This window comes from Theropithecus gelada, chromosome 2 (genome assembly GCF_003255815.1).
Source record: "Theropithecus gelada isolate Dixy chromosome 2, Tgel_1.0, whole genome shotgun sequence".
Taxonomy (NCBI): Eukaryota; Metazoa; Chordata; class Mammalia; order Primates; family Cercopithecidae; genus Theropithecus; species Theropithecus gelada.
The window spans coordinates 21,835,208-21,863,022 of NC_037669.1; the positions used below are offsets into that span (position 1 = coordinate 21,835,208).

The 27,815-nt window shown below is 40.2% G+C and overlaps 1 protein-coding gene and 1 long non-coding RNA gene across 4 annotated transcripts in view; both read left to right on the forward strand.

Annotated features, from left to right (window-relative positions):
- The window catches only part of CEP97 (centrosomal protein 97), a 36,917-nt gene extending 23,155 nt beyond the window's left edge, over positions 1 to 13,762 (forward strand). The window contains exons 9-11 of one of the 2 annotated variants that reach the window (XM_025377903.1): positions 319 to 1,108; positions 5,394 to 5,469; positions 8,067 to 13,762. In XM_025377903.1, the coding sequence (XP_025233688.1) occupies positions 319 to 1,108; positions 5,394 to 5,469; positions 8,067 to 8,771 (1,571 nt within the window). In that variant the 3' untranslated portion in view covers positions 8,772 to 13,762. The remainder of the gene's footprint in view (positions 1 to 318; positions 1,109 to 5,393; positions 5,470 to 8,066) is intronic. The other variant, XM_025377904.1, reaches the window with a different exon arrangement.
- Positions 13,763 to 23,253: 9,491 nt separating this feature from the next.
- Positions 23,254 to 27,108, forward strand: LOC112619293. Of its 2 annotated transcripts, none has more exons than XR_003118208.1 (3): positions 23,254 to 23,351; positions 26,151 to 26,331; positions 26,701 to 26,727. It is a non-coding gene; the product is annotated as an uncharacterized LOC112619293 (long non-coding RNA). The 2 variants fall into 2 exon arrangements; XR_003118207.1 differs by lacking the exon at positions 23,254 to 23,351 and adding an exon at positions 23,469 to 23,937 and having other exon boundaries at positions 26,701 to 27,108.
- The last annotated feature ends 707 nt before the right edge of the window (positions 27,109 to 27,815 follow it).

The window sequence follows — 27,815 nt, forward strand, 5'->3', positions numbered from 1 at the left end:
ATCATTTAGATCTTATACATATCTATGTATATACACACCTATATATGTATGTATATTATAGCTGCTATATTTCTAATTTTAAGAAACATTTCAAGGACTGCTACCTTTTGTATAGACCTGCTGCTTTGATGAATATTCTAATTATCACAAGAATTCATTTTCTTAAAAATGTTTGGTCTGATGTTTTAGGCATATTGGAAGAAATCACTGGGGATTTTTTCGCATTTTACTCTATTTCAAGGAATAGATTTCATTAAAGGGACATAACTAAAATGTAAATATTTAGTGGTTTAAATGATACTCTGTTGATTCTTCTAGAACCCGTCATTCAAGTCAATTCTTGGGTTGGGATAAGCAGTAATGATGATCAGTTATTTGCGGTTAAGAATAATTTTCCAGCCTCTGTACATACTACAAGATATTCTCGAAATGATCTGCACCTGGAAGACATACAGACAGATGAGGACAAGTTAAACTGTAGTCTTCTCTCTTCAGAGTCTACTTTTATGCCAGTTGCATCAGGACTATCGCCACTATCGCCTACAGTTGAGCTGAGACTGCAGGGCATTAACTTGGGCCTAGAAGATGATGGTGTTGCAGATGAATCTGTGAAAGGGCTGGAAAGCCAGGTGTTGGATAAGGAAGAGGAAAAGCCTTTATGGGCTGCAAATGAGAATTCTGTACCAATGATGAGAAGTGAAATCAATACAGAGGTAAATGAGAAAGCTGGACTATTACCTTGTTCTGAGCCAACAATAATCAGCGCTATCTTGAAGGATGATAACCACAGTCTTACATTTTTTCCTGAGTCAGCTGGACAGAAACAACCAGACATAAAGAAACCAGAAAATACACAACCAGAAAATAAAGAAACCATATCTCAAGCAACTTCAGAGAAAGTTCCCATGATTTTAACCCAGAGATCTGTTGTTTTGGGACAAGACAAAGTTGCCCTTCAGAAATTAAATGATGCAGCCACCAAGCTTCAGGCCTGTTGGCGGGGATTTTATGCCAGGAACTACAACCCTCAAGCCAAAGATGTGCGTTACGAAATCCGGCTACGCAGAATGCAAGAGCACATTGTCTGCTTAACTGATGAAATAAGGAGGTGGGTCAGAAGTCCTTTCGATGTACTGTTTTGCTGGTTTGAGGGTGTTAGATTCTTACAGTTGATTCAGAACACTGTGCGTCTGTGATTATAACACTTTTCATACCATGTAGCCACTGTTGGTTTGGTTGTCTCCTACAGTGTACTGAAAGCATCTGGAGAGCAGAGACCATCTGTTCTGTCTGCTGCATCTCTATCCCCAGCAAAGGACTTGATACATAGATGCAGTGTAGTGGTAAATGTTCAATGAACGTGAGTTTTATAGGGATCTGTAATTCTAAACATAGAAAGGTACAGAAAACATTGAAAAACTAAGTATAAAAATGAGAAAATGATGAAGTCTACATGGAATTCAGTACATGACATAAAAATTAATAGCAGGGATTCAGAAGGGGCTAAAATTCTATAGGACTACAATAGGATTATTCCTTAATCCCATGGCTCATGTGTTTTACTGACTGCTAACCCAGGAAAGTTAGGATTTCATTAATATTGCGACTAGTAATATTTATTGGTATTATCAGGTAGAAGAGGAAGAGGCAGCAAAGGATACTGAGAAAGGGCAGCCAGAGTGGTAGGAAAACTAGGAGAGTTCCACCTTCAACAGGAGAAACTGTTTCAGGAGAGATCGGAGGTACCATAGAGAGGACACAGGCATTAGACTTCGCAGTTGGAGACTATTGGTGACTGTATTGGTGATTCTCCAGACTATCCTCAGGTTGGGTGATTTGCTGAAAGGACTCACAGAACTTGGGAAAATATTATTCTGTTCGTCATTATAGTTCGTTACAGCAAAAGGATACAGATTAGAACCAGTAAAGAAAAAAGGTGCCTAGGGCAGAGTCCAGGAGAGATGAGGTGCAAGCTTCCAGTTGTTCTCTCCCAGTGTTGTACAGACAGGGCTTAATTCTCTCAGCAATGATATATGATAACACATATGAAGTATTGCCAACTGGCAAAAGTTACCTCATCTTTGATGTCCAGGGTTTTTATTGTGGGCCAATCACATAGGTAATGAGTACCCATGTAACTGATCTTAACTATTTAGACCTCAGGCCACTTAGAGGTCACACTGATAACTCCGTGGCTCAGGACCCCAGGTGAACACAACAGATGTTGACTAGAAATCATTGATTGCCTAAACTACCTAATGTGGACCAAGACCCCAGGTGTATAAAGATATTCTATTTCAGTCAGGATATTCCAAGGGCTTGGAGATCATCTCCCAGGAGTCAGTCAAGGACCAGTCTTCTTATCTTTGCAATGTACAGTGTTTGAACATCCCAGTCCTGCTGAGTTAACTCTTTACTGCACAATGACCTTCCCAAGAGCAGCTTCAGTGGTGTAGGGGGATGAAGGCCATTTTGGAATGGGTTGAATAGTGAATAAGAGGTAAAGAGTTTGAAGGATGAGTGTAGCCAATTCTTGGAAAGAGTTGTTTTGAGGAAAACATGAAAAAAGAGAGTTAAGTGGTATCTGGAGGAGAAATCTAGATTAAAGGAACATACTCTTTTGGAGATGAGAGATACAGAGTGTGTTCATGTGTTGATGGAATGAATAAATAAGGAGGGAAAAACTGATGGTGCAGAAAAAAAAAAGAGGAAGAGCAGGATTGCAGTTCTTTTTTTTTTTTTTTTGAGACAGAGTCTGCTCCATTGCCTAGGCTGAAGTGCAGTGGCGCCATTTCGGCTCACTGCAAGCTCCGCCTCCCAGGTTCAGGCCATTCTCCTGCCTCAGGCTTCAGAGTAGCTGGGACTACAGATGCCTGCCACCACGCCCAGCTAATTTTGTGTATTTTTAGTAGAGATGGGGTTTCACTCTGTTAGCCAGGATGGTTTTGATCTCCTGACCTTGTGATCCACCCGCCTCGGCCTCCCAAACTGCTGGGATTACAGGCATGAGCCACCGCACCTGGCCAGGATTGCAGTTCTTGAGAAGGTAAGAGAGGAAGAAATGCAGTGTTGAAGTAGAGGAAGTGGCCTCAGATGGGAGCAGGAGCAGGTAAGGTGGTAGGTTTGATGGTGGGAGATGGGAAAAAGTCCTGTCTGCTGCTGCTGCTGCTTTTTCAATAATGTATAAGATGTGGTCAGCACCTGAAAATGAGGAGGGGGTGAAGGAGGTGTAAGGAAAGAAGTATGAGGTGTGAGGTAGTCATCTTAGGGATGACCTTATGAGGAAAATGGAGGAGGGTTGCTGGACGATGTGAGAAAATGGTTAAAAGTGTAAAATAATAGGTCCGGTTGTATGATTTTCATCGGCAATTCTTAGCTGTTCTGTTCTGATTCAGGTGTGGTTAATTTGGTTCAGCCAGGAATGATTTTTTTCCTAGGTGATATTGTAGAGAGAGCGGGGGAAGGGCAAGAGAGCTGAAGATATTTGAGAGGGAGTAATAATGGTAGATCTTAGATTTTATATTTTTTTGAGACAGGGTCTTGCCCTGTCGCTGAGGCTGGAGTGTAGAGGCATGATCATAGCTCACTATAACCTTGAACTCCTGGGTTCAAGTGATTCTCCCACTTCAGGCTCCCAAGTAGCTGGGACTATAGGCGTGCACCACTATGCCCAGCTAATTAAAAATATATTTTTTTAAAGAAATGAAGTCTGTGTTGCCCAGGCTGGTCTTGAACTCCTGGCCTCAAGCAATCCTCCTGCCTCAGCCTCCTAAAGTTCTGGGATTACAGGTGTGAGTCACCTTGCTGGCTGGATTTTTTTTTTTTTTTTTTTTTTTTAAGATGGAGTCTCGCTCTTGTCACCTAGGCTGGAGTGCAATGGCGCGATCTCGGCTCATTGCAACCTCTGCCTCCCGGGTTCAAGTAATCCTCCTGCCTCAGCCTCCCGAGTAGGTGGGATTACAGGAACCCACCACATGCCCAGCTAATTTTTTTTTTTTTTTTTCATTTTCAGTACAGATAGAGTTTCACTATGTAGGCCAGGCTGGTCTCAAATTCCTGACCTCAGGTGATCCGCATGCCTTGGCCTCCCAAAGTGCTGGGATTACAGGCGTGAGCCACTGTATTTTAAATGAGGTAAAAGGGAACTGAAGGCAGGAGGGAAGGATCATTGGACGGAGGATTGTTGCAGTAGGGTACAATAGCAAGTGAACTGGGAAGATAGGAAGTAGTGGTTGGTGTTGGGTGCTTAGAACCATTTCTGAAAGTGGTGTAGTCAAAATGATTTGGTCTAGGGTGAGACTATGAGAATGGGTGACTAACATTATTGTTAGAGCATCCATGTGAATGTTGAGTTCTCCAAAAATTATGACAGGTATGGGGCAAAGAGAAAGCCTGGTGCTGAGACTTCAGTGAACGGGAGCAGATGGTGGGAGGTCAGTACTTGACAAAGAATTTTGGGAAATTTAGCAGGATGGCAGGAGTTAAAGGAGGGAGATGAAGAATCATTTGAAAACAACAGTGAGAAGCAATCTTTCAACCCTGATGTGTGAGAGGGAAAAATAGCTTCTACTTCAGAGGGCTATAGTGCTCTCAGAAGTGGGTCTGCTTTGGACAAGGAAAAGTTCAGAGAGAGATGCAGTATATAAGGGATTTTGCTGATTATAATTCAGGAGTCCTAGATAGATGGCACAGGAGAAAGGCTTGGGGGGCTAGAGAAAGTGGAGAATTGGGTCAGAGGTGTGGAACAAAATGGTGTTGACAGTTTGGGTGATAATGGATCACTAAAGGAGGAGTCTTAGGTTGCTGATGGGCCTGAGTATGGAGACAACAGCAGTGAGCCCAGAGCTAAGACTTTAATGAATGAGGAATAATGGATGGGAGGTCTCTTATTAGCAGGGAGTAGGTCAGAGACTTGGGCAAACAGAATAGTGAAGTTTGATGGGATTAGTCTTTAGGAGAGGGTGTTTCAAGCTGCGATCATGAATACTTAAGTGTGACCCTTAATTGTTTTGGAGGCTTTGGATAGCCACTCCTTTTTTGCACTCTCTGTTGCTTCGGTTTGTTTGGCTGAGAAACTGAAGCCAGACAAAGAGCCATTTAACATTTTATTACTGGAAATACTTTGTAGAACTAATACCTGTATTTCAGTCATATCTAATTTGGCTTCTACTTTGAGTCACAGTTTATAATGTCACTTATAAAACTGTTACATTTTGATTCTGAGTTTAAAAAAATAAAAATAACATAAGGTTTTAATTTAGATATTCTGAAAGTGGGAAAGACAACTATTAGATTATTAATCTCTTTGCAATGCGTGTGTTTATTAGTTGTAACAGGAAGTATGAGTCAAAGCACTCTTCCTTATGTCAATAATGTGTTTTGAATTATTGTAGATTACGAAAAGAAAGAGATGAAGAACGTATTAAAAAATTTGTACAAGAAGAAGCTTTCAGATTCCTTTGGAACCAGGTAAACTCCCTCCTGACTTACCTCATATGTGATCAAATAAAAATTGTATATTCATTGAGATAATCGTAGAGTACTCAGGTGTATTAAGCACTCTTGTTCAAGGTTAAGGGTATGGCTTGTGTTCTTTGCCACTAACTCTGAACTAGGACAGTGAATTTTGTTGCATTTTATTTAATCTGAAGAAAAATGTTCTGACAGTGTTGATAAGAAAAATAAAATAGTATAAAGCAGGAGGAAAGTGGCTTAATTGAAGGCTGTTAGAGCTTTCCAGTAGATACAACATCCCCAATTTGAAGTTTCATGTAGCTGTTGATCTGTCTTTTGGGAATATTTGAATGAATGATGATTAAGATGGCATATGGCTACAATATGCACGTCCTAAAAAGTATACATAACTGTATAGGAGAGTATTTGAATCCTATAATAGCATATTTTAGGGATAATTTAGGCAGTTGGTTTTACTAGCATTGTATCACATCAAATACTTCTTGATGATAATTTCTTGAAAATATTTTAATACAATTTTCATTTCTTCTCTTTTATAGAAATTGGGTCTTGCTATATTGCCCAGGCTGGTCTCAAACTTCTGGGCTCAAGCAATGTTCCTCCTCAGCCTCCTAAAGTGAGCCACATCACCTGGCCAAATTTGTTATAATAGGATTTGACCTATAAAATGAAAACATAATTATTGATTTGTAAGGTTTTGTAGTTACCAACAATAGAGGAATGGTTAAATTATAGAGTAATAATACTGTGGAATACGATGGAACAGTTAAAAAGAATAAGGTAATAGTATTGACCGACATGGAAAGATCTCCAAAATAATACTGTTTAGTAAAAAAAACAGCACTAGCGCATTACAGCCTTGAATTCCCCAAGTGATCCTTCTGCTGCAGCCTGCCAGGCAGCTGGGACTACAGGCACAGACCAGTGTGCTCAGCTTCCCTGTGTATTTGAAAATACTACCTAGAAAAAAGTATGGAAGGATATGCATCAAGTTGCTATCAGTAATTACCTTGGAGGGGGATCAAAGGGAAACTAAAAACTGTACATATTGCTTTCCTGTTTGCAGTTTTTACAGTAAAATTTTGGAATTTTTGTTATACTTTAGAAATGTAGAGGTCATATTATCAATAATTTGGTATATTTTTAGGTATTTTAGAAAGTTGCATATACTGTATTGTTAGATAATACTTAAAAACTCTAATCTCTACCTGGGTATCTAAAATGAGACTTATTTTACAGGGATCTACTTATATCAAGGGCTCTAACCTGTCTTATTGAATAGATCTCATTATATCTTTTTTTTTTTTTTGAGACGGAGTCTTGCTCTGTCGCCCAGGCTGGAGTGCAGTGGCCGGATCTCAGCTCACTGCAAACTCCGCTTCCCGGGTTCCCGCCATTCTCCTGCCTCAGCCTCCCGAGTGGCTGGGACTACAGGCGCCCGCCGCCTCGCCCGGCTAGTTTTTTGTATTTTTTAGTAGAAACGGGGTTTCACCGTGTTAGCCAGGATGGTCTCGATCTCCTGACCTCGTGATCCGCCCGTCTCGGCCTCCCAAAGTGCTGGGATTACAGGCTTGAGCCACCGCGCCCGGCCTGCCTCATTATATCTTGAATACATTATTGACCCCTTAGTCAGCTAGACATGTACTGTTGTGCATTATTGACCCCTTAGTCAGCTAGACATGTACTGTTGTGCTTCTGGCTGTTTTTCTAATAGAAGCAAGGGAATTGGTTTGGCCCATCCCCACTCCTGGTGAAGGCCTTTTGTTACCAGGGACATGTACCATTTGTGCCAGTCTGGTTTTAGACTTGGGATGCTATGGAAAAGATAAAGGGAGTCAGCAGTTTCTGGCTCCAATTCTACCATTTGCCAACTTCATGACTGCTGGAGAAAAGAGCTCAAAGGAAAATTGTAAAATAGACAGGTGGGGTGCAGTGGCTTGTGCCCGTAATCCCAGCACTTGGGAGGCCAAGGCAGGAGGATTGCTTGAGCCCAGGAGTTCAAGACTATCCTGGGCAACAAAGTGAGACCCCATCTCTACAAAAAGATTTTTTTAAATTAGCCAGATGAATGGACACAGTGGCTCACGCCTATAATCCCAGCACTCTGGGAAGCCGAGGTGGGTGGACCACCTGAGGTCAGGAGTTTGAGACCAGCCTGACCAACATGGGGAAACCCTGTCTCTACTAAAAATAGAAAATTAGCCACGTGTGGTGGTGGGCGCCTGTAATCCCAGCTACTTGGGAAGCTGAGGCAGGAGAATTGCTCGAACCTGAGAGGCGGAGGTTGCAGTGAGCCGATATTGCGCCATTGCACTCCAGCCTGGGTAACAAGAGCGAAACTCCATCTCAAAAAAAAAAAAAAAAAAAGGGAAAACGAATAGCCAGACATGGTGGTGGGCACCTGGAGTCCTAGCTGCTTAGGAGGCAGAGGTGGGGTGGGAGGATCACTTGAGCCCAGGAGGTTGATGCTGCAGTGAGCTGTGATTGTGCCACTGCACTCCAGCCTGGGTGACAGAGCGAGACTCTGTCTCAAAAACAAACAAAAAAGACACTTTTTATTTTATAATACAACTGTATTCTCTGGTTTATAGGTAAGGTCTCTACAGGTTTGGCAACAGACAGTGGACCAGCGTCTAAGTTCCTGGCATACTGATGTTCCTCCTATATCAAGTACTCTTGTGTCATCGAAACCTCCATTATTTACCCAAAGCCAGGAGTCCTCTTCTGATCAAAATGCTGATTGGTTCATTGCTTCTGATGTAGCTCCTCAAGATAAATCATTACCAGAATTCCCAGACTCTGGTTTTCATTCCTCTCTAACAGAACAAGTTCATTCTTTGCAGGATTCGTTGGATTTTGAGAAAAGTTCCACAGAAGGCAGTGAAAGCTCCATAATGGGGAATTCCATTGACACAGTGAGATATGGCAAAGAATCAGATTTAGGGGATGTTAGTGAGGAACATGGTGAATGGAATAAGGAAAGCTCAAATAATGAGCAGGACAATAGTCTGCTTGAACAGTATTTAACTTCAGTTCAACAGCTGGAAGATGCTGATGAGAGGACCAGTTTTGATAGAGAGACAAGAGATAGTAAACTTCACATTGCTTGTTTCCCAGTACAGTTAGATACCTTGTCTGACGGTGCTTCTGTAGATGAGAGTCATGGCATATCTCCTCCTTTGCAAGGTGAAATTAGCCAGACACAAGAGAATTCTAAATTAAATGCAGAAGTTCAAGGGCAGCAGCCAGAATGTGATTCTGCATTTCAGCTATTGCATGTTGGTGTTACTGTGTAGCATGTTGTGGTCTTTTGGGAAGCAGATACCCACTTAACTTTTCTTAAAAATACTTTCAGTTGCCTTTTTTTTTTTTGGAGGGGAGTACTCCCTACCCCTAATTTTGTTACTATTTATATAGATTTTGTATTCATGGCTCATATTTTTCAGATTCTAGATATTGAGCTGAGTTTTCATTTTGATTTTGTTAGCTTTTTACTTAGCTGTAAGGTACCAAACTACTTATATTGACAGCTATATGCACTTTATTTCTTAACTGAATTACATCAACAATGTTCCTGTTTCTTTCATGTACTCATTTACTTTCAAAAATAAGCTAGCATATATTAAAGAAAATAGAAAAAAATACCTTAAATATATAAATAAGAGAATTTTGGCTCTTCTGTGTCTGAGAAAATTAATTATATAGTAGGGAATGAAATTTGATAAAGCAAATATAAATGAGAAATATGAGGATTGTGAACTATTGAAATTTGCCAGTCTCCCTGGTGTAAAATGTTTTTTTAAAGCCTTTTTCCCTCCTTTTGGAGTCAAGGAAAGCCTTTCTATAAGTAAATTAAGAAAAGGTAGGATTATAAGATTTCTCAATGGGAATGATTAAATTGTCTCGTGGAAAACTTCAGTTAATGTCATGCATCAGTTTTAACATATGAAGTAAAGTGTTCTATCCAGAATTAAAGTCAAGTTTACTTATGCAACATAAGAATATTTCACTTAGATATGAAGAAAGGAAACACTAGTCTCCATTCACTTGAAATACTGTCATGGCAAATATTTATCCTTTCGTTAAGTGCTTTTTCACCCTATAGATAAGCATTTATGTGCCAATATATTGTCAGAAATTAATGCATGTTCATCTCCTCTGTTCCTGCTTATATTATGTATTTCAACAGAAGGTCTACGGCCATTCACTTCAATTTTGACCTCTGTCCCATAGAGAAGAACATTTAAAGTAATACTAATGGTCGAATATGAATGACTTTTTAGGAACTGCTTTTTGTCTAACCTGAAAAAGTGCCACATTTGGAAGACAATTTAATGATGGTGAAGAAATAATAAACCTCCCTTTACTTGTTAAAAGGGACATATATGTCTGCAATAAGGGAGAAATAAGATTTGTGTTTGAATATTGTAGGTAGATGCATTTGTAATTAAGGATAATATCATTGAACAATATGTATTTGGTTTCCCTCAACGTACAGATATACAGCTATTTAAAACTATGGCAATACTTAAGTGTTCTCTAAATTTAGGTGCTAAATATCTATTAATTATTCTGTTGTAGTCGTTAGGTGCCCTTCTTTGAAGTTATATAAAATAAAAGCATCTGATCCTTCAAGGATAAAGTTGAGGATTACATGGTATGTGGCATTTGTTGTTGTTGTTTTTTAAAGAGATGGAATCTGGCTCTGTTGGTGCAGTGCCATGATCATAGTTCACTATAACCTCGAACTCCTGGCCCAAGTGATCCTCCCACTTCAGCCTCCTGAGTATCTGGGATTATAAGCAGGAGCCACTGCTCCCAGCTCATGGTATTTGTTGATAGTCATAACATTTTTCCTGTATGGTAAGATGTATTTTTCTCAGTTTATAAATGCGTAGCACTCAGGTTGAGACGACTTGGATTTTATTCTTAGAAATCCAGAATCCCTTGAAAAGGAAATATTTTCTGTTTCTTATAAATAAAACAATAATCTTACTTTCAGAAGGATTTTCCTTAGTGAAACGTGTAACATTGAATGCATGTTAAATAAAAATGGAATTTCTAACTTTTTTTCAACAGTGCTAATTATCTTTTCAGAATGATTTTGAATGTCTTTTAAAATATACCCTATTTTTCTATTTTACAGTTAAGTGCCTCACTTGCTGTCCATAGTTAGACAAAGAAAAACCAATCTGCACTGCACTAGTACCAAAATACTACTTTATACATTAGTTTTTCATAAAAGCTGCTGGAATGTCATGATTCAGTATTACCTAAATAGGTGTCTACTAAAATCCTCTCCCTCCTGTCTTTTAAGTAATGGCGTAACATAATTAAATTCATTTGATCATCAGCACTTGTTAGCAGGATTTCATTTTTTACCTTTGCCTTGTTTCTCTAGCCCATAAAGAGTACTCAGCATACTTTCATTAACAATTTGGCAGAATATGATAATTATCAATATTCTGTTCTTCGTCTGTGTTTTATTTAACTTTTACTAGTGTTTAGAAGTGCAAGAATATTAAATAGCCCCTTCCTTAACTGTACATATTATCTTGAATGTAGATAAAATGAAAATATTGTAAATTAGAATGTAGGAAAATGGCATAGACTTAATATATTTTAATGGGTTTACGTTATACTTTAAAAGTAATTTATATAATTAAGATATTTGGTTTTAACCCTATGGGCTATTCTTTGGTCTGGCTGAAGAGGGACTGGGTCTAGTAAGGTTTGGAAAGTTGAGCTTTGAACATGATCTTTGTGTTTTTTTCCTAACAAGGAGAGGTTTAGTTCAGCTGTGCTATTTTAGTACACATCAGTTCTCTTGATTTATGGAAGACTCAGTTTATCAATTAAGAATTCCTGCAGAAGCACAGAATCATACTGTGTAAGAGTTGGAAGGAAGCTTAAGAATTTCTGTTTGAATCTCTTTGTTTCAAAGATGAAACTAAAGCACAGCATGTTAAATGACTTGTCTAAGTTATAGCTAGTTAGTAGCAAATGAACTGAAAACCTATATGCTACTGTAGTCCAAACTTTTATTATGTCCTCTTAATCTTTACATTTAGTGAGTCAGTACGGAAATCTCTGCATATTTCTCATTCTCTTTGAAAGAGGGAAAAAAACTTCTAAGAGAGCTACAACTCTATCACTCATGACAGAGTTGCTTGTAGAAAATAACTAATTCCTTCAGAACCCTGAGTGAATTTTCTTCAAGAAACGTGACTTGATTAAAATGATTTCAAAAGAGCAATAGTGGAAATTAAAGTTTTAGAAAAGAGACTGGGTGTGGTGGTTGACGACTGTAATCCCAGCGCTTTGGGAGGCCGAGGCCGAAGGATCACTTGAGACCAGGAGTTCAAGACCAGCCTGGACAACATAGCAAGACCCACCTCTCTACAAAAAAATTTTTTTCTGAAAAGAATAATTACATTTTAGAGTCCATTTATTTGATGACAGGCAGTATGACAGGTTGCTGAGGGATATAAAATTTTCTAGAGAAATGCTGAGTTTGATGACATTTTATCTTCCGTTTTGTAGAACAACAGATGTTAAAATTTCAACTCTCCTGGTGTGCAGAAAGCTCTAATCATGACAGTTGATAATATGCAATTTAGTTTGATTTTAAAAGTTTAATTATAAAAGACTTCACAATATGCATGTTTTAGGAAAATGTTCATTTATTTAGTCATATAATTGTATATATGTAAATAACTTTATTCTGGAATAATGTGGGTGCCATCTTGAGCATGTGTTTTTATTTGGATTATTTTGTGTATACAAACACCATAATACTGTGTTTTCCTGTTATCTACTTAAGTCTAGTTCTCCTTTTTACCAATAATTTCAGGAAAATACAAGCTTAAGATACTATACTATCTCCCTTGGTATTTTTTTTTTGTGCAAAGTCTTAGAATTAGATTTATAACATTGATAATAAAAATATAAAACGTTTTTTCTCAAGAATTAAGACAGTAAAAAGGAAAAATAGAATGCATAAGATCATTTCCCCATCATAAAGGAAAGAAGAGACTTCATTGTTTTTTTTTGTTGTTGTTGTTTGTTTGTTTGTTTGTTTTGAGGCAGTTTCACTCTTGTCACCCAGACTGGTCTCGGCTTACTGCAACCTCCACTTCCTGGGTACAAGCGATTCTCCTGCCTGAGCTTCCTGCATAGCTGGGATTACAGGTGTGCAACCACAAGGCTCGGCTAATTTTTTTGTATTTTTAGTAGAGATGGGGTTTCACCATGTTGGCCAGGCTGGTCTTGAACTCCTGACGTCAAGTGATCCGCCTGCTTCCGCCTCCCAAAGTGCTGAGATGACAGGTGTGAGCCACTGTGCCCGGCCGAGGCTTCATTGTTTAATGTGTATTTTTATTTTTTCCGAACACCAGCTCGAACCAGACTGTATTTTTATTTTGCCACATACCTTTAAAAGATATTTATTGCGTCGTAATGTTTTAAATGTTACATATATGATACCCTCATTCATGAAGTGAAGCGGAAAGGGTCTGTAAGGAACATTTTAAACATTTTTAATAATATTGCTTTTACTGATCAAGCTTGTTGTGCCATATTAAAATTAAAAGTCAAATAAACAAAACAGTCCTCACAACCTTGGAAAGAAATAGATAATTGTCTTCTTAAAATGAGGTGCTTTTTATCTGTGGATGAATGGAAATCACATTGAATTTTAATTCTTATTTATTTTAGTGGATAGCAGGAATCACTCTGTAGTAGTTTTGTTCATTTCCTTTTTTTTTTTTTTTTTGAGACAGAGTCTTGCTCTGTCGCCAGGCTGGAGTGCAGTGGCGTGATCTCGGCTCACTGCAATCTCCACTTCCTGGTTGAAGTGATTCTCCTGCCTCATCCTCCCGAGTAGCTAAGACTACAGGCACACGCCACCATGCCCAGCTAATTTTTATATTTTTAGTAGAGTTGGGGTTTCAGCATGTTGGCCAGGATGGTCTCAATCTCTTGACCTCGTGATCCACCCACCTTGGCCTCCCAAAGTGCTGGGATTAGAGGCGTGAGCCACTGCACCTGGCCTTGTTCATCTTCTAATTAAATCTCTTTGAATGTTTTGTAATAATTTTAATGTTGACAATAAGAGTTTAAAAATAATTTGATTTTGGACTGTATTTAAGTTTCTCTTTAATTTTGTTGTAGAAATAGTAAATGATTTAAAGTGGTTATGATCTGTTTTATGAAGGCTTACTATTTTATATTGTACTTATTTAATTTGTATTTGAGTCTCTAATTTTAAATAAAAGGTTTATACATTGAGTGCTTCATCTGTTTATTTTGATGATTAGTAGTAATGATTGTTATGCATTGTGCTTGTAATTAATGGATAAAGTTCAGAATAAATTGCAAATAGAACCCTACTAAGCAATGTCCAGAGGATTCTCATTATATAAGTGAATTTACAATAAAACAGCTCTTGCCTTATGAAAATGGATACGAAGTGGAAGGAATGCTAATTTAGTTTTATTCAGTATAGATTTCATTACCTCTAGATACTCACTACAATTCTCTAGACAGAGAAAAGCAGACATCCTTCAACGAGCATAGATGACATTTTCTGGGGCTAGTGAAGATAGTGAGTGTTGGGGGCTAAGTTGAGTAGAAGCCCTCTCATTTGACACTATTGGAACCTGTAGTTGGTTGGTGAATAAAAAAATTACAGCAGGGAATCATAAAAGATTATATATATATGATATATATGTATCTATACACCATAAACTTTAAAATATTTTTATTGAAATATAATTGGCATATTTAAAGTGGACATTTAAAGACATAAATATGTTTAATTTTTATTTCCTTTTTCAAATTCTTAAGGCATATTTAAAATTGCATATTTAAAGTAGACAATTTGGCTGGGCTTGGTGGCTCATGCCTGTAATCCCAGCACTTTGGGAAGCTGAACCGGGTGGATTACTTGAGATCAAGGGTTCGAGACCAGCCTTGCCAAAATGGCGAAACCCCATCTTCACTAAAAATACAAAAAAATCAGCCAGGCATTGGTGGTGGGTGCCTGTAATCCCAGCTACTCGGGCGGCTGAGGTGGGAGAATCGCTTGAACCCAGGAGGCGGAGGTTGCAGTGAACCAAGATTGCACCACTGCACTCCAGCCTGGGTGACAGAATGAGACTCCATCTCAAAAAAAAAAAAAAAATGAAAAAAAAAAATAAAGTGGTCAGTTTGATAAATTTTGACACATTGTGCCGATAATACCACCGCAACGATCAATATGGTAAACGTATCTATTATCTCCAAGAGATTCCTCATCCCCTTCATGACATGTCCTATTTTACCCAGTTTCTTTTACTCAGCATGATTATTTGAGATTCGTCTGATTGCTTTCTGAGTAGTATTTCATTGTATGTATTTGCCAAAATTTGTTTATCCATTAATCTGCTGATGGACATTTGGGTTATTTGTACATTTTGGTTATTCGAACTGAAGCTGGTGTGAGCATTTGTGACTAAGTCGTTGTATGAACATGTGTTTTCATTTATCTTGGGTAAATACCTAAGAGTGGAATGACTGGATCTTACAGTAGGTATATGTCTTAACTTTTGAAGAAACTGCCAAACCAGTTTTTTTTTCCAAAGTGATTGTAGCATTTTGCATTCCCACTAGCAGTATAGGATGGTTCCAGTTTTTCTATGTCCTCACTAACATTTGGTATGGTCAGTCTTTTTAATTTTGTCCATTCTAGTGGATACATGTAGTATTTCAGTGTGGTTTAATTTACATTTCCCTAATGACTAATGATGTGCAGGATCTTTTAATTTATTTGCTGTGTGTATATCTTTGGTTAAGTGTCCCTAAATTTGGAGTATTCAAAAAATTTACCCATTTTTAAAAAATGGGGGTCAGGCGCAGTGGATCACACCTGTAATCCCAGCACTTTGGGAGGCTGAGGCAGGCGGACCACTTGAGGTCAGGAGTTTGAGACTAGCTTGGCCAACATGGTGAAACCCCATCTCTACTAAAAATACAAAAATTAGCTGGGTGTGGTGGTGCGCACCTGTAATCCCAGCTACTCTAGAGGCAGAGACAGGAGAATCATCTGAACCTGCGAGGTGGAGGTCGCAAGGAGCCGAGATCGCAGCACTGTACTCCAGCCTGGGCAACAGAGTGAGACTCCATCTAAAAAAAAAAAACTAAAAATGAAAAAAAAATAAATTGGGTTGTCTGTTTCCTTATTTTGAGTTGTAAGAATTATTTAGGCCGGGCATGGTGGCTCATGCTTATAATCCCAGCACTTTGGGAGGCTAAGGTGGACGGATCACGAGATCGAGACCATCCTTGCTAACACTGTGAAACCCTGTCTCTACTAAAAATACAAAAAGTTAGCCAGGTGTGGTGTCATGTGCCTGTAGTCCCAGCTACTTGGGAGGCTGAGACAGGAGAATTTCTTGAACCCAGAAGGTGGAGGTTGCAGTGAGCCAAGATCACGCCATTGCATTCCAGCCTGGGCGACAGAGGACGGAGTGAGACTTGGTCTCAGGAAAAAAAAAAAAAAAAAAAAAAAAGATTTATATAGTCTAGGCATAAGTCCTTGAACAAATATAAAATATTTTGTCTCAGTCTGTGGGTTGCCTTTTCATGTTCATGGTCATGGTTTTTGAAGAGGAAAGGGTTAAGATTTTGATGAAGTCTAATATGTTGATTTTTAAAGATAGTTTGTGCTTTTGGTGTTGTGTTTAAGAAATCTTTGCCATACCCAAGGTCAAAAAGATATTCTAAGTTTTTTTCTAGAGGTTTTGTAGTTCTAGCTCTTACACTGAAACCTATGATCCACTTCATGTTAAATTTTTATATGGTACGAGATAAAGTTTATGATTTCTTTATTTTTTACATATTATTATCCAGGTATCCAGCATCATTTGTTGAAAAAGATTGTCCTTTCCCCATTTAACTGCCTTGTCACCTTTGCAAAAAATCAACTGGCCATATATGTATGAATCCATTTCTGGATTGTCTTCTGTTCCAGTGATTTATTTGTCTATATTTCAATACTACGTTGTCTTCATTACTATAGCTTTATACTAAGTCTTGAAATCTGGTAGTGTTTGAGTCCTTTGTTTTTTTCTAATGTTTTCTTTGAGTATAGATGCTCTGTAGTTCTATGTCTAACTTTTACCTATAATGCACAATTTCCATTTTTAGTTTCTTTAAAATAGAGTAAGAATTTAAAAACATGTATAAAGCCATCGGAATGCAGAATGTTTCTAGGTTTTTATAATTTCTCCATCTGATTTTTGACACATTTCTTGCCTGTACCTAACTCAATTGCAGTTTTTTTACCTTTTTAAGCAATTCACTTTTGAGTCTTTCCGAAACACTCAACTTTGTTTTCCTTGAATATTTTTTCTTTTTACACTAGATTTCAAAGGTTCACATAATAAGTACTTAGATTATATGATTATAATCACATTATAACTGGAATAAACTGGTTTAGAAACAAATACAACTCGAATTGGTGGAAGTGGAAGTCCATATTCTGGAGAGGGAGTAGGACAGCAAAGCTTTTCTTGTATTGTTTCATCTTTCTTTGAAGGAAAAGAAAACCTTTTTGCCCCTCAAACAATTGAAGCTGATTCTCAGTTTGGCGATGAAGTGGATGTTGGTACTTCATCAGATAGTATCTGAATTAGCAAGAGTGTTGGTTCCCAAACTTTCTGGTAATCATAATCTGGGGAGTACATATTGTATGATCCTATTTATATGAAATTCTGGAAAAAGCAACACTATAGGGAGAGAAAATAGATAAGTGGTTGTTAGAGATTGAGGAAGAGATTGACTATAAAGGGCTTGCATGTGGGAATTTTTAGGGTGAAACTTTTTTGTGTGGTACTGTGATGATGAATACGTATGTCTACAGACTTGTCAAAATCCACAGAACAATACATTACAAAGTCTGAACTTTTTTCAAGTTTTTCCAAAAAATAAATCTCTACCGAGAATGTCAAGGGGATCTCAGAATGGAATGTAGACTATGACAAATGACACCAACTGTATTACAAATTTATGACATAACGTCACTGAGCTAGAGACAAAAAGAACTGTATAGGAACACTGTACTCTGGTTGGTAAATGTTTCTTACAGGGGTACAGGTTGTTTATTCTGTAACTGCCATCTATACTAGGCTTGCACAAATAAGTAAATATAGATAATGATGGCCAGGTATCTCACTGTTAGAAAAAGAAATTACAAATATGCAAAGGAGAAATGCAGGAATGAACCCTGTGGTCCTGGATTGGAGTTGGAGATATCAGTATGAACTCATGTCTACACAGGTAGTTATGGAAGTAAATATAGACATATATGTCTATATAAATATAAATGTGTATATATATGTTTATATAAGTATAAAGATACAGTGTATATGTTTACACATGGGTTAGTATACACACGTACATTTTTAGCTCTGTACAGGCCTAGAAAGAATGATCCTTCAGTAGCAACAAGCACGTCTAGCACCCATGTCTTGGTCTCTACCATTCTTCAATAAAAGGGAACAAGGCTCTTTGGAGAAATGGTTGATTCCAGGGGTGAGGCAAAGAAAAAAAATGATCCCAGAACATCTTAAGTGCCAGAAAGTAAGGAAGTGATAAGCAAACAAATGATCAAGCATGTAAAAAAGACACATGAACCAACCTGAAAGAGGTCCCAATGGCAAAAGCTGGAACAATTTGAGCAGCAAAATAACAGATTATAAATCAAGGAATAAAATAAACATCCATGAGTGCACCCTGATGTAAATAAACTATTGAACAAATAAATAGCTGAAGAAGCAGCGGCAACCCTTTCATTTTTTTTTTCCTAGTTTTTTAGTCCTTTCAGACAGGGTACAGAAGGACAACTCTTACAGAAGACTTCCAAATAACAAACGCAGAAAGAATGAAGGGAATAGGAAAATCACCATTAGAAAACCACTATAATAATTGCTATAACAGAAACCCACTGATGAATGTCAAAATTAGTGGGCAAAACTATAAGAAGAGATAGAATATTTGTGTAGCTTCAAAGTATCTTCCCTTAAATACACATTGATTATTATGATGGTTTAAACATGTACCCAAAAGTTCTTTGACACTCCTTCCTTCATAAGATAAAACTTAGGGAGAGAAAATAGATAAGTGGTTGTTAGAGATTGAGGAAGAGATTGACTATAAAGGGCTTGCATGTGGGAATTTTTAGGGTGAAACTTTTTTGTGTGGTACTGTGATGATGAATACGTATGTCTACAGACTTGTCAAAATCCACAGAACAATACATTACAAAGTCTGAACTTTTTTCAAGTTTTTCCAAAAAATATTCCCTCTCCTGAGTGTAAGCTGGACTTAGTGACTTGTTACTAATAGATGGAGTATGGAAAAAGAAAATTAGCCACTCTATTGCAGAGAAACGTAGCATATAACATCTCAATCAAATGATCAAGGTTAACATCACCAGTGAGAAATCATGTTGCATGTTCCTTAATCTGATGCAGTGAAGACATTTCATTCTGGTATTCTTCCCCCCAGTCTAACCATGAGTAAACAAACACCAGGCAAATCCAACTTGAAGGATAGTCTACAAAATGCCTGATCAATATTCTTTTTTTTTTTTTTTTTTTTTTTTGAGACAGAGTCTCACTCTTTCTCCCAGGCTGGAGTGCGGTGGCGCAATCTGGGATCACTGCAACCTCCACCTCCCAGGTTCAAGCGATTCTCCTGCCTCAGCCTCCCAAGTAGCTGGGACTACAGGTGTGTGCCACTACGCCTTACTAATTTTTGTATTTTTAGTAGATACGGGGTTTTACCATATTGGCCAGGCTGCTCTCGAACTCCTGACCTCATGATCCACCTGCCTCAGCCTCCCAAAGTGCTCACACGTGTAATCTCAGCACTTTGAGAGGCCAAGGCAGGTGGATCACTTGAGGCCAGGAGTTCAAGACCAACCTGGCCAACATGGTAAAAACCCCCATCTCTACTAAAAATTAAAAAAATTAGCTGGGCGTGGTGGCACACGCCTATTATCTTAGCTACTGTCAAGGCTGAGGCAGAAGAATCACTTGAACCCAGGAGGCGGAGGTTGTAGTGAGCCGAGATTGTGCCACCGCACTCCAGCCTGAGCAACAGAGTGAGACTCCATCTCAAAAAAAAAAAAAAAAGCTACTGATGTTATTTCAATTATCAGTGAAATTTGATTTGGGGACTACTGAACTGGAGAAATCAAGAGTGGAGGAAAAAAATCGATCTCATTTTTCCCTAAACTGCGTGTGAGATTAGCCATCATTAATTACAACTTCTTCTTTCTTTCTTTCTTTTTTTTTTTTTGAGACAGAGTTTTGCTCTTGTTGCCCAGGCTGGAGTGCAATGAATGGCATGATCTCGGCTCACTGCAACCTCCATCACCTGAGTTCAAGCAATTCTCATGCCTCAGCCTCCCGAGTAGAGTAGCTGGGATTACAGGCGTCTGCCACTATGCCTGGCTAATTTTTTTTTTATTTTTAGTAGAGACAGGGTTTCACCATGTTGGCCAGGCTGGTCTCAAACTCCTGACCTCTGGAGATCCACCTGCCTCAGCCTCCCAAAGTGTTGGGATTACAGGCGTGAGCACTGCACCCAGCCAATTATGACTTTTAAAAGGAAAATATGTCCATTAATTTGAGAGCATGGACCAACACAATAGTGACAACTACCTCTCTCCCTTTTAGTCTCTTACCCTTGGCAGCCTCCTCCAACTGTTCATGGTGTTTTGGAACAGAGTGGTTGGTACCTAATGTGACAGTGATCACTTAATTTTCAGTAGGTAGATGGCCTTGGGGCCCAAATTTCAGTGACTTATTCAAAGCGGGGAAGCAAAGGAACTGAGTGAGGAACTGACTTGGGCTCAGGAGTATGCATGTAGGCCTTTGTGAAAATATCTGAATGAATGCAGAGTCCACTGTGGTCAAGAAATATAAAAATACTTAATGTGCTTGTGCCTCAAGCTTCTGCCATCAGAGACAGGTTTATTTGCTTTTGTCTACTCTTAAGATCTATTCTTTGTTTTGCTTAGATCTATGCTTTGTTTTGCTGAATCAAGTTTCGCATTAATAAACACTAGTGTCTAAACCACTTTTGCAGATGGGACAGAAATGACCAGTTCCTTTGGTTTCATATAATATAAACTTTTTTTTTTTTTTTGAGACAGGGCCTCGCTCTGTCACCCAGGCTGGTATAGTGGCACGATCACAGCTTACTACAGCCTCAACCTCCCAGGCTCAAGCTATCCTTCCACCTCAGCCTCCTGAGTAGCTGGGACTACAAGTATACACCACCACACCTGGTAAATTTTTTTTCTTTTTGAGATGGAGTCTTATCCAGGCTGGAGTGCAGTGGTGTGATCTCAGCTCCTAGGTTCCAGTGATTTTCCTGCCTCAGCTTCCTGAATAGCTGGGATTGCAGGTGTGTGCCACCACACCCAGCCAATTTTTGTATTTTTAGTAGAGACGGGGTTTCATCATGTTGGCCAGGCTGGTCTTAAACTCCTGACCTCAGGTGATCCTCCCACCTCGGCCTCCCAAAGTGCTGGGATAACAGGCATGAGCCACTGTGCCTGGCCCTGGTTAATTTTTATATTTTTTGTAGAGATGGGGTCTCACTATGTTGCCCAGGCTGATCTCAAACTCCTAAGCTCATGCCATCTGCCTGCCTCTGCAGCAGGACAATTTAGGAATCAGAGAGACTGAGGGGTTGAGGAGGAAACTTATTATTTATTATTTAAGTGCACCGGCTCAGTCAGATTAACAGCGGAAAAGACAGCCCCGAACAAAGAGTCTGGTTACCTTTTAAGCATTTTGTGGGGTGGGGGGAGATTTGTGCAGGGAGAAGCATATTACAGAAGCGAGACACAAAGACAGTTATTCAATGGAGACATGCATTACATCATTTCTTACTTTTCAAGGAACAACGTGTTTTATGACTTGAGTTTATCTGCCTAGAGACCTTGCAGCTGCACAGCTAGAGATGCAGAGTCTTCACAATGCCTGGGAAAGGGAGAGATAAGGCTCACTAGCCACAGAAAAACAGGCAGTTAATTTTTAAAGGACTCCACCTCTTTCTCTTTCTCAGGGGGAATTGGGTTTTCTTACATACAACTGAGTTGTCGCTTACACATTCTTCAATTTCTTTTAATTCCTGTTTCACCTCGGCCTCCCAAAGTGCTGGGATTACAGGTGTGAAACACCATGACGGGCTGTGAGATGATCAAAAATGAACATTCAGTGGTGTTGCCCCCAATTTACAGTAGAGGAAATGAATGCAGAGAAGTTAAGTAATTTGCCTAGGATGGCACTACTAGTAAGAAACAAAGCTGTGGTCCAGATCCAGGTAGGCTAGGATCCAAAGTGCATACTCTGTGCGTGACAGTATTCTTCACTGAATGTGCTGAGGTGGGAGTGTGGGAACTTTGCAGTGAGAAATCTTTTAAGAAACTGGTAGTGATGGATGGGCTTTTCTGGTCGGGGCTGCTCTTATTTGTGGTTATGACTGTAAAATATAGGTAAATATAGGTAAGATCACTCAAATGCCTCAGGGTTATGAGTGCTTGTGGGAGAATGGGGTCAATGAGGTCCAAAACCATGACCTAGAAGTCATCTTGTCCTAAGTATTTTACCCCTTGTAAGACAGCCAAACTGTACATGAGGTGGGGGATCCTACTGGGAGATAAAGCATAACCAGAGCAGAGGTCTAGTATATGGGGCTCTTCTTTGATAGCGGAAGGAAGCTACCTTTTATGTTCTCAAAAGGTACCAGAGTGCTGTATTTCCTCGAGGAAGAAGGAGTATCAGATCATTACTACAGAAGAGATCTTCCACCCTGTAGCAGAACTTCCTTTTATCCCATTCATGGATCTGGTTGTCCACGATGCAGGCCTGCCATGAAAGCACCTGAATGAGCATGCAGAGTCCATTATGGTCAAGAAAAGGCAAAATACTTAGTTGTCATGTATATTAATTATTTTTCTTAAACTTTGGGATAATAGTCCGGGGGCAGGCCTGCTTTTGGGACCTGTGTTAACCCCACTGTGCTCCGAGCACAGAAAAACACGGTGCAGACCGCAATCCCTTCTGGTTTCTTGAACAAGTGTCTTCTCAGGACTCCTCTCAGTTCCTGAAGTTCACATAACTGCCACCGACGTTTCACCAGTTAGAAAAATGTTCAAAATAGGATAACCCAGAATTTGGGATGGTGGGGGGTGAGGAAAGTATGCTTTGCCAAGAGACCGACATCATGTACAGTGAGAGTAAAAGGAACGGGCTGTTTTACGGAATAGAAGTTGCTGACTAATTTCAAAGCAAGGAAAAGATTCAAGGATCCGCTATATCCGTGCTCATACTTGGCAAATCGCATTTCTCCGGTTCAGGGCACAATAAATTCCATCACTGCACAGGAAAGGCTGCCCCACTAGAGTCAACTGCGGTTGTAGGCACTTTGGCTGACAAGCGAAAAGCCTTGAGGTAGGTGGATGCTCCCAGGAAACTCTGATGTCCGAAGGTCACGAGGAGTTGGGTCGCGAGAGGGGCGAGACCTCGGGCCGCGGGGAGACAGCTGCAGTGTCGCGTCGCAAGCGGGAGCTCCGCGGCGTGGAGCGCCAGGGTGCCAACTTCGCTTACAGGCCTGTGGGTTCCGCCCGGCGCGTGCTGCTGTCAGTCAACGCCTTCGGCCCGCCCCCGCCGAAGCTCCACCAATCGTAGCCGGGGGTCGGAGGTGAGGAGACGTCGCCGGGTGAGGAAGCGGGGGGCTAGCGGCCTGGCGCAGCGGCGACCGGCCGGGGCGTCAGGATCCCTGGCCCCCGGAGAGCGAAGGGCGGGCGGGTCCCGGAGGTGAGTGCGGGTTGTGGTCTGCGTGTGGACGTCGGGAGGGGCCGCTGCGGGCGGAGCGACCCATTGCCCGGCTCATCTAGCTCTCTCTTTGACTGCGAAGCCCCTCCCTCCGCGCGCATCTGCTCCCGAGTCCCCAGCCCCGTCCTGAGGCGTGCAGCCCCCGGGGTCGTGGCTGGGGGCGCAGGGCCCACGGAGGGGAGGTCCGGGTCGATGGCATAGGCAGAGTTGGAGCCCTGGGTTGCCAAAGCGTCGCAGCTGAGAAGCAGGAGCCGAGGCTAGTACCGGCGGGGCGGGGCGGGGCGGGGCGGGGCGGGGCCGAGAGCGAGCATCTCCATCCTCAGTTTCCTCGACTTGCGGCAACGGCACAGCTGGGTGCAGTTCGGACCTCCACGCCTCAGCGAAGGACTGCTGTCCCCCAGGCACCTTCACTAACCCGGTGCGGAGCACTTGGCGACGCCTCCCTGCCCATCTCATGTCTCTCGGCTCATCGCTGCTCTGGGCACCGGCTGCCTCTTGGCTGGCGCTGCTGTCACACGGTGGACTGTTCTGGCCTTACTGAGCTGCCGTTTGGGGACATCAGATTCAGGTCGTATGGGGAGAAACGAGTGTAACTTTACAAGATGTGATATGGAGACCCTGGCCTGTTGCCCATTTCTGCCGGATCGAAGGCCACTAGGGTGGTGATAAGAGGGGTTCCGAGGCAGGATTTATGCAACATTTGTGCAAAATAGTAAATTTTATTTGCTTTTCATGATTTACGTTAAAGGGGGATTGTTGCCACTTTTCCCAAAGATAAAGAATCACACTGCTCTGGTGGGCCTCCCCCCTCCTCACTGTGGTTAATTATCATTTGGAACATCAGGGTATATTTGAAACTGGCAGGACTCCCAGACCCTGATAATTGTCTGAGTGGAGGCAGCAGCATACCATTTCTCTGTAGTGTTTGGGTTCAGCTTTTCTTTGACTTTGTTTAGTTTTGTTTTTTTTTCCCCATGTCTGTTATCCTCACAATCTCTTTGGGGCTGGTAGAGTGCTGTTATTTGTTACTGAGAAAGGAAACGAAGGGATAAATCACTGAAGTGGGGTTAGCTGTCCCCATTGCCCAGGAATTGGGTTGTCCTGCCCCGACAATTTAAGTTACAATTCAAACATCATTTTGAAAAGGCCATCCTTTTATCAACTGAAACGAATAACAGCCCCTGGCCACTCTATGCTAGTGGTTCTCCCACTTGGCTGTACGTTGTAATCATCTAGGGACCTTTTTAAAAAAAGTTGCTTCTTGGGCCTATTCCCACAGATTCTGATTTAATTGGTTGAGTGGGGCCCAGTTATTTGTATTTTAAAAAGCTTCCACGATGATGATTAATGTTCATGCAGGGTTGAGGACCACAACCTATCAATGTGTTCAATATTTTAAAAATAGCACTTAGTACGATGTGACTTACATAACTGATTTTATTACTTCTCCACCTGCCATGTAACCTCCATGAATACATGGGGCCCTGCTTTGGAAGAAGGGCAAGGGAAAGTCCAGATGAGTCAGCACTTTGGGCATGTGAGGCTGGGGGACATGAAGGAGGAATGGAATCTGTGGAAACAAGTCCTGCAGACTAGTGCCCCTGCTTCATCTTTTTTCAAGGATTGACCCTATTTGGTTAACCTGTCATTGTTGGGGTCCTGGATGGGTCTCCAGTTCTTCATTCTTTAGATCCTGCCCTGTTTCATGGTCTTACTCAGCATCCTATGAAATACAGCGACTCTTTGCAAAGTTTGAAATATAAGCAGTTAAGTGTAGATACTTTCCATGTAAATCTGTGCTTTTGTCTCTTACTATTCTTCTGAAATATATATTCTGAATTAAAGTTCCAGAGACTTGCTGTGACTAGTACAATTACATTTATGTGGCTAACAGGTCAGAGTATTTAGGATAGGGACTGCCTCAGACACTGGACAGTTTCTATGCAGTTGTCCTCTAATATATTATCTTTGTGAAATGGTTGCCTGAGAACATTAGCTCCCCAGAGGATAGGGTTGCTGTCTCATTTTCTTTGTTTAGTATTGAACTCAGGAATTTCATTTGTGTTACTGACAATTGTAATTCCAAATGATGTAAGCGACTACTTTGTAATTCTCTTGTGAGATGGGGGTAGGAATCCTAATGGCAGTCTGGAGTTGTTGTTACAGGCCTTAAAGAAGTTAGATTGGCCACTATGAGTCCTGGATATGGAAATAGGCTTAATAAAAACTTGGCAGAACACTTCCAACAAATTCTGGGTTCCACATGTAAGGCAGAGCATGCATTTAACTTTTTGCTTGTCCTTTGCACGTATTAATAAAAATAAAGCATGAGTAAGTGGTGGTCTGACATTTGAAAACAGGATCACTCAAGTTTAGATTCCTTGAATAATAACTTTTAGATCTGTACAGATACCCCTTTTTTTCTGTAGGGGAAAACAAAATCATTGGATCATTGAACTACAAAATTATAATAGTTTTTAAGAAAAATAACATTTGGAGCTTTTATCTTTGGTTTATATTTTTTCACTTATATTGCTATTTATAAAGTTTTGACCTTCTGCCAAGGTCTGAGAGTGATTTACCAGGTTGAAGTTAATGTATTTAAATAGACAATTACTATTTTTTATTAGTAAGGAAAAGGAAACGTTCCTATGCCCACTCCTCCCACTGTATCATGTATAACTCTCTGCCTGTAAAATTGAACTCTTAATTTCTAATGTTTTTCTTTACTTCATTTTCAGTATCTTTAACCTTTATATCATATGCATATTTTTGTTGCAGCAAGAAGAATTGTATAAAAATGAAAAAAACATTGATGTGTGCTTCAAATGTGGCATGAAAAAAATAAGGACCTCTGATCAAAATTGGCTGAGTTCAGAATTTCATGCTGGAAGGAATGTTAGATGTAACTTCTAATTTCTAGTTCCAGTAAACATCTCTTCTTGGAAAATTTCCAAAAGAGGTAAATTACATTGAATTATGTATTTTTATTTTTTTGTTAATCTGAGGAACTTTTTTCTAGAATCATTCCCTGCCAACACTGTTGTTCTTACTTGATTTTAAGGCTCCTTGCAAATAGCTTTCTTGTTATAATGCATAGGTTTTATGTTTATAAGAAAATACCAGAAACTTGTTATAGTTTGTTGTTTACACTACAGTTACCTCATGCCGTGAATTAGATTTCTTCTTTTACTTAGAAATCTTTCAGTTTAAGTTGAATTGATTTCACAGATACGATTTAATGCTTTGTTTCTCCTATGTCTCATCTTTAATTTTTACTTTTAGAAATTGGTTTTATTCTTTATTTTATTTATTTATGTTTTCGAGACAGAGTCCTGCTCTGTTGCCCAGGCTGGAGTACATTGGTGTGATCATGGTTCTCCGCAGCCTCGACCTCCCAGGCTCAAACAATTCTCCTACCTCAGCCTCCTGAGTAACTGAGACTATAGGTGCGTACTACCATGCCCAGCTAATTAAAAAAAAAATTTTTTTTTTTGTAGAGTTGGGATCTCACTATCTTGCCTTGGCTAGTCTTGAAGTCCTGGTCTCCACAATCCTCCTGTCTTGGCCTTCCAAAGTGTTGGAATTACTGGCGTGAGCCACCATGCCTGGCCCAGCTTTATTCTTTGTATTTGTGATTTTCATTTCCCAGTGAAAAATTAGGACATACAGATAAAGGAGAAAACAAAAACTGCCTAGAGGTGACAACTATTAAAATTTTAGTGCATATCTTTTCTTTTTTCTTCTTCTTTTTTTGAAACGGAGTCTCGCTCTGTTACCGAGGCTGGAGTGCAGTGGTGCGATCTCGGCTCAACTGCAAGCTCTGCCTCCCGGGTTCACGCCGTTCTCCTGCCTCAGCCTCCCAAGTAGCTGGGACTACAGGTGCACACCGCCACACCCGGCTAATTTTTTGTATTTTTAGTAGAGAAAGGGTTTCACCATGTTAGGATGGTCTCGATCTCCTGACCTTGTGATCCGCCTGCCTCGGCCTCCCAAAGTGCTGGGATTACAGGTGTGAGCCACTGTACCCGGCCTAGTGTATATCTTTTCAAAGAGAGGTCTGTCTAGTGTGCCTCACGCAACATCTATTTAGGTGTACAAATGTGATCTCTCAAATGTCAGTGCTCTACTTACAGCACAAAGTCAGGTCTTTTCCTGGCACGATCCTCCTAAATTATTGTCAGTAGACGCCTCTAGCTGGGAGGGGCTTCTTGCATTGCTGCCTCTAGTCTTGTAGTTCTTTCGCTTTAGAGTCTCCTGCCCTTGTCTTCCTTCTGCATCACTGGCAGCTGTGTGCTGCTGCTGCCTGGCTGAACCACTCTGATGTCCTTTAAATGGCTTGTGTCAACACAACCCATGACCACACCTGCCTATGGTGCAACTAAATTCCTGTGAACTACCATCTTTGGTCTTTTCTCTCTCTGGCCATCGTGGAAACCTGATTTT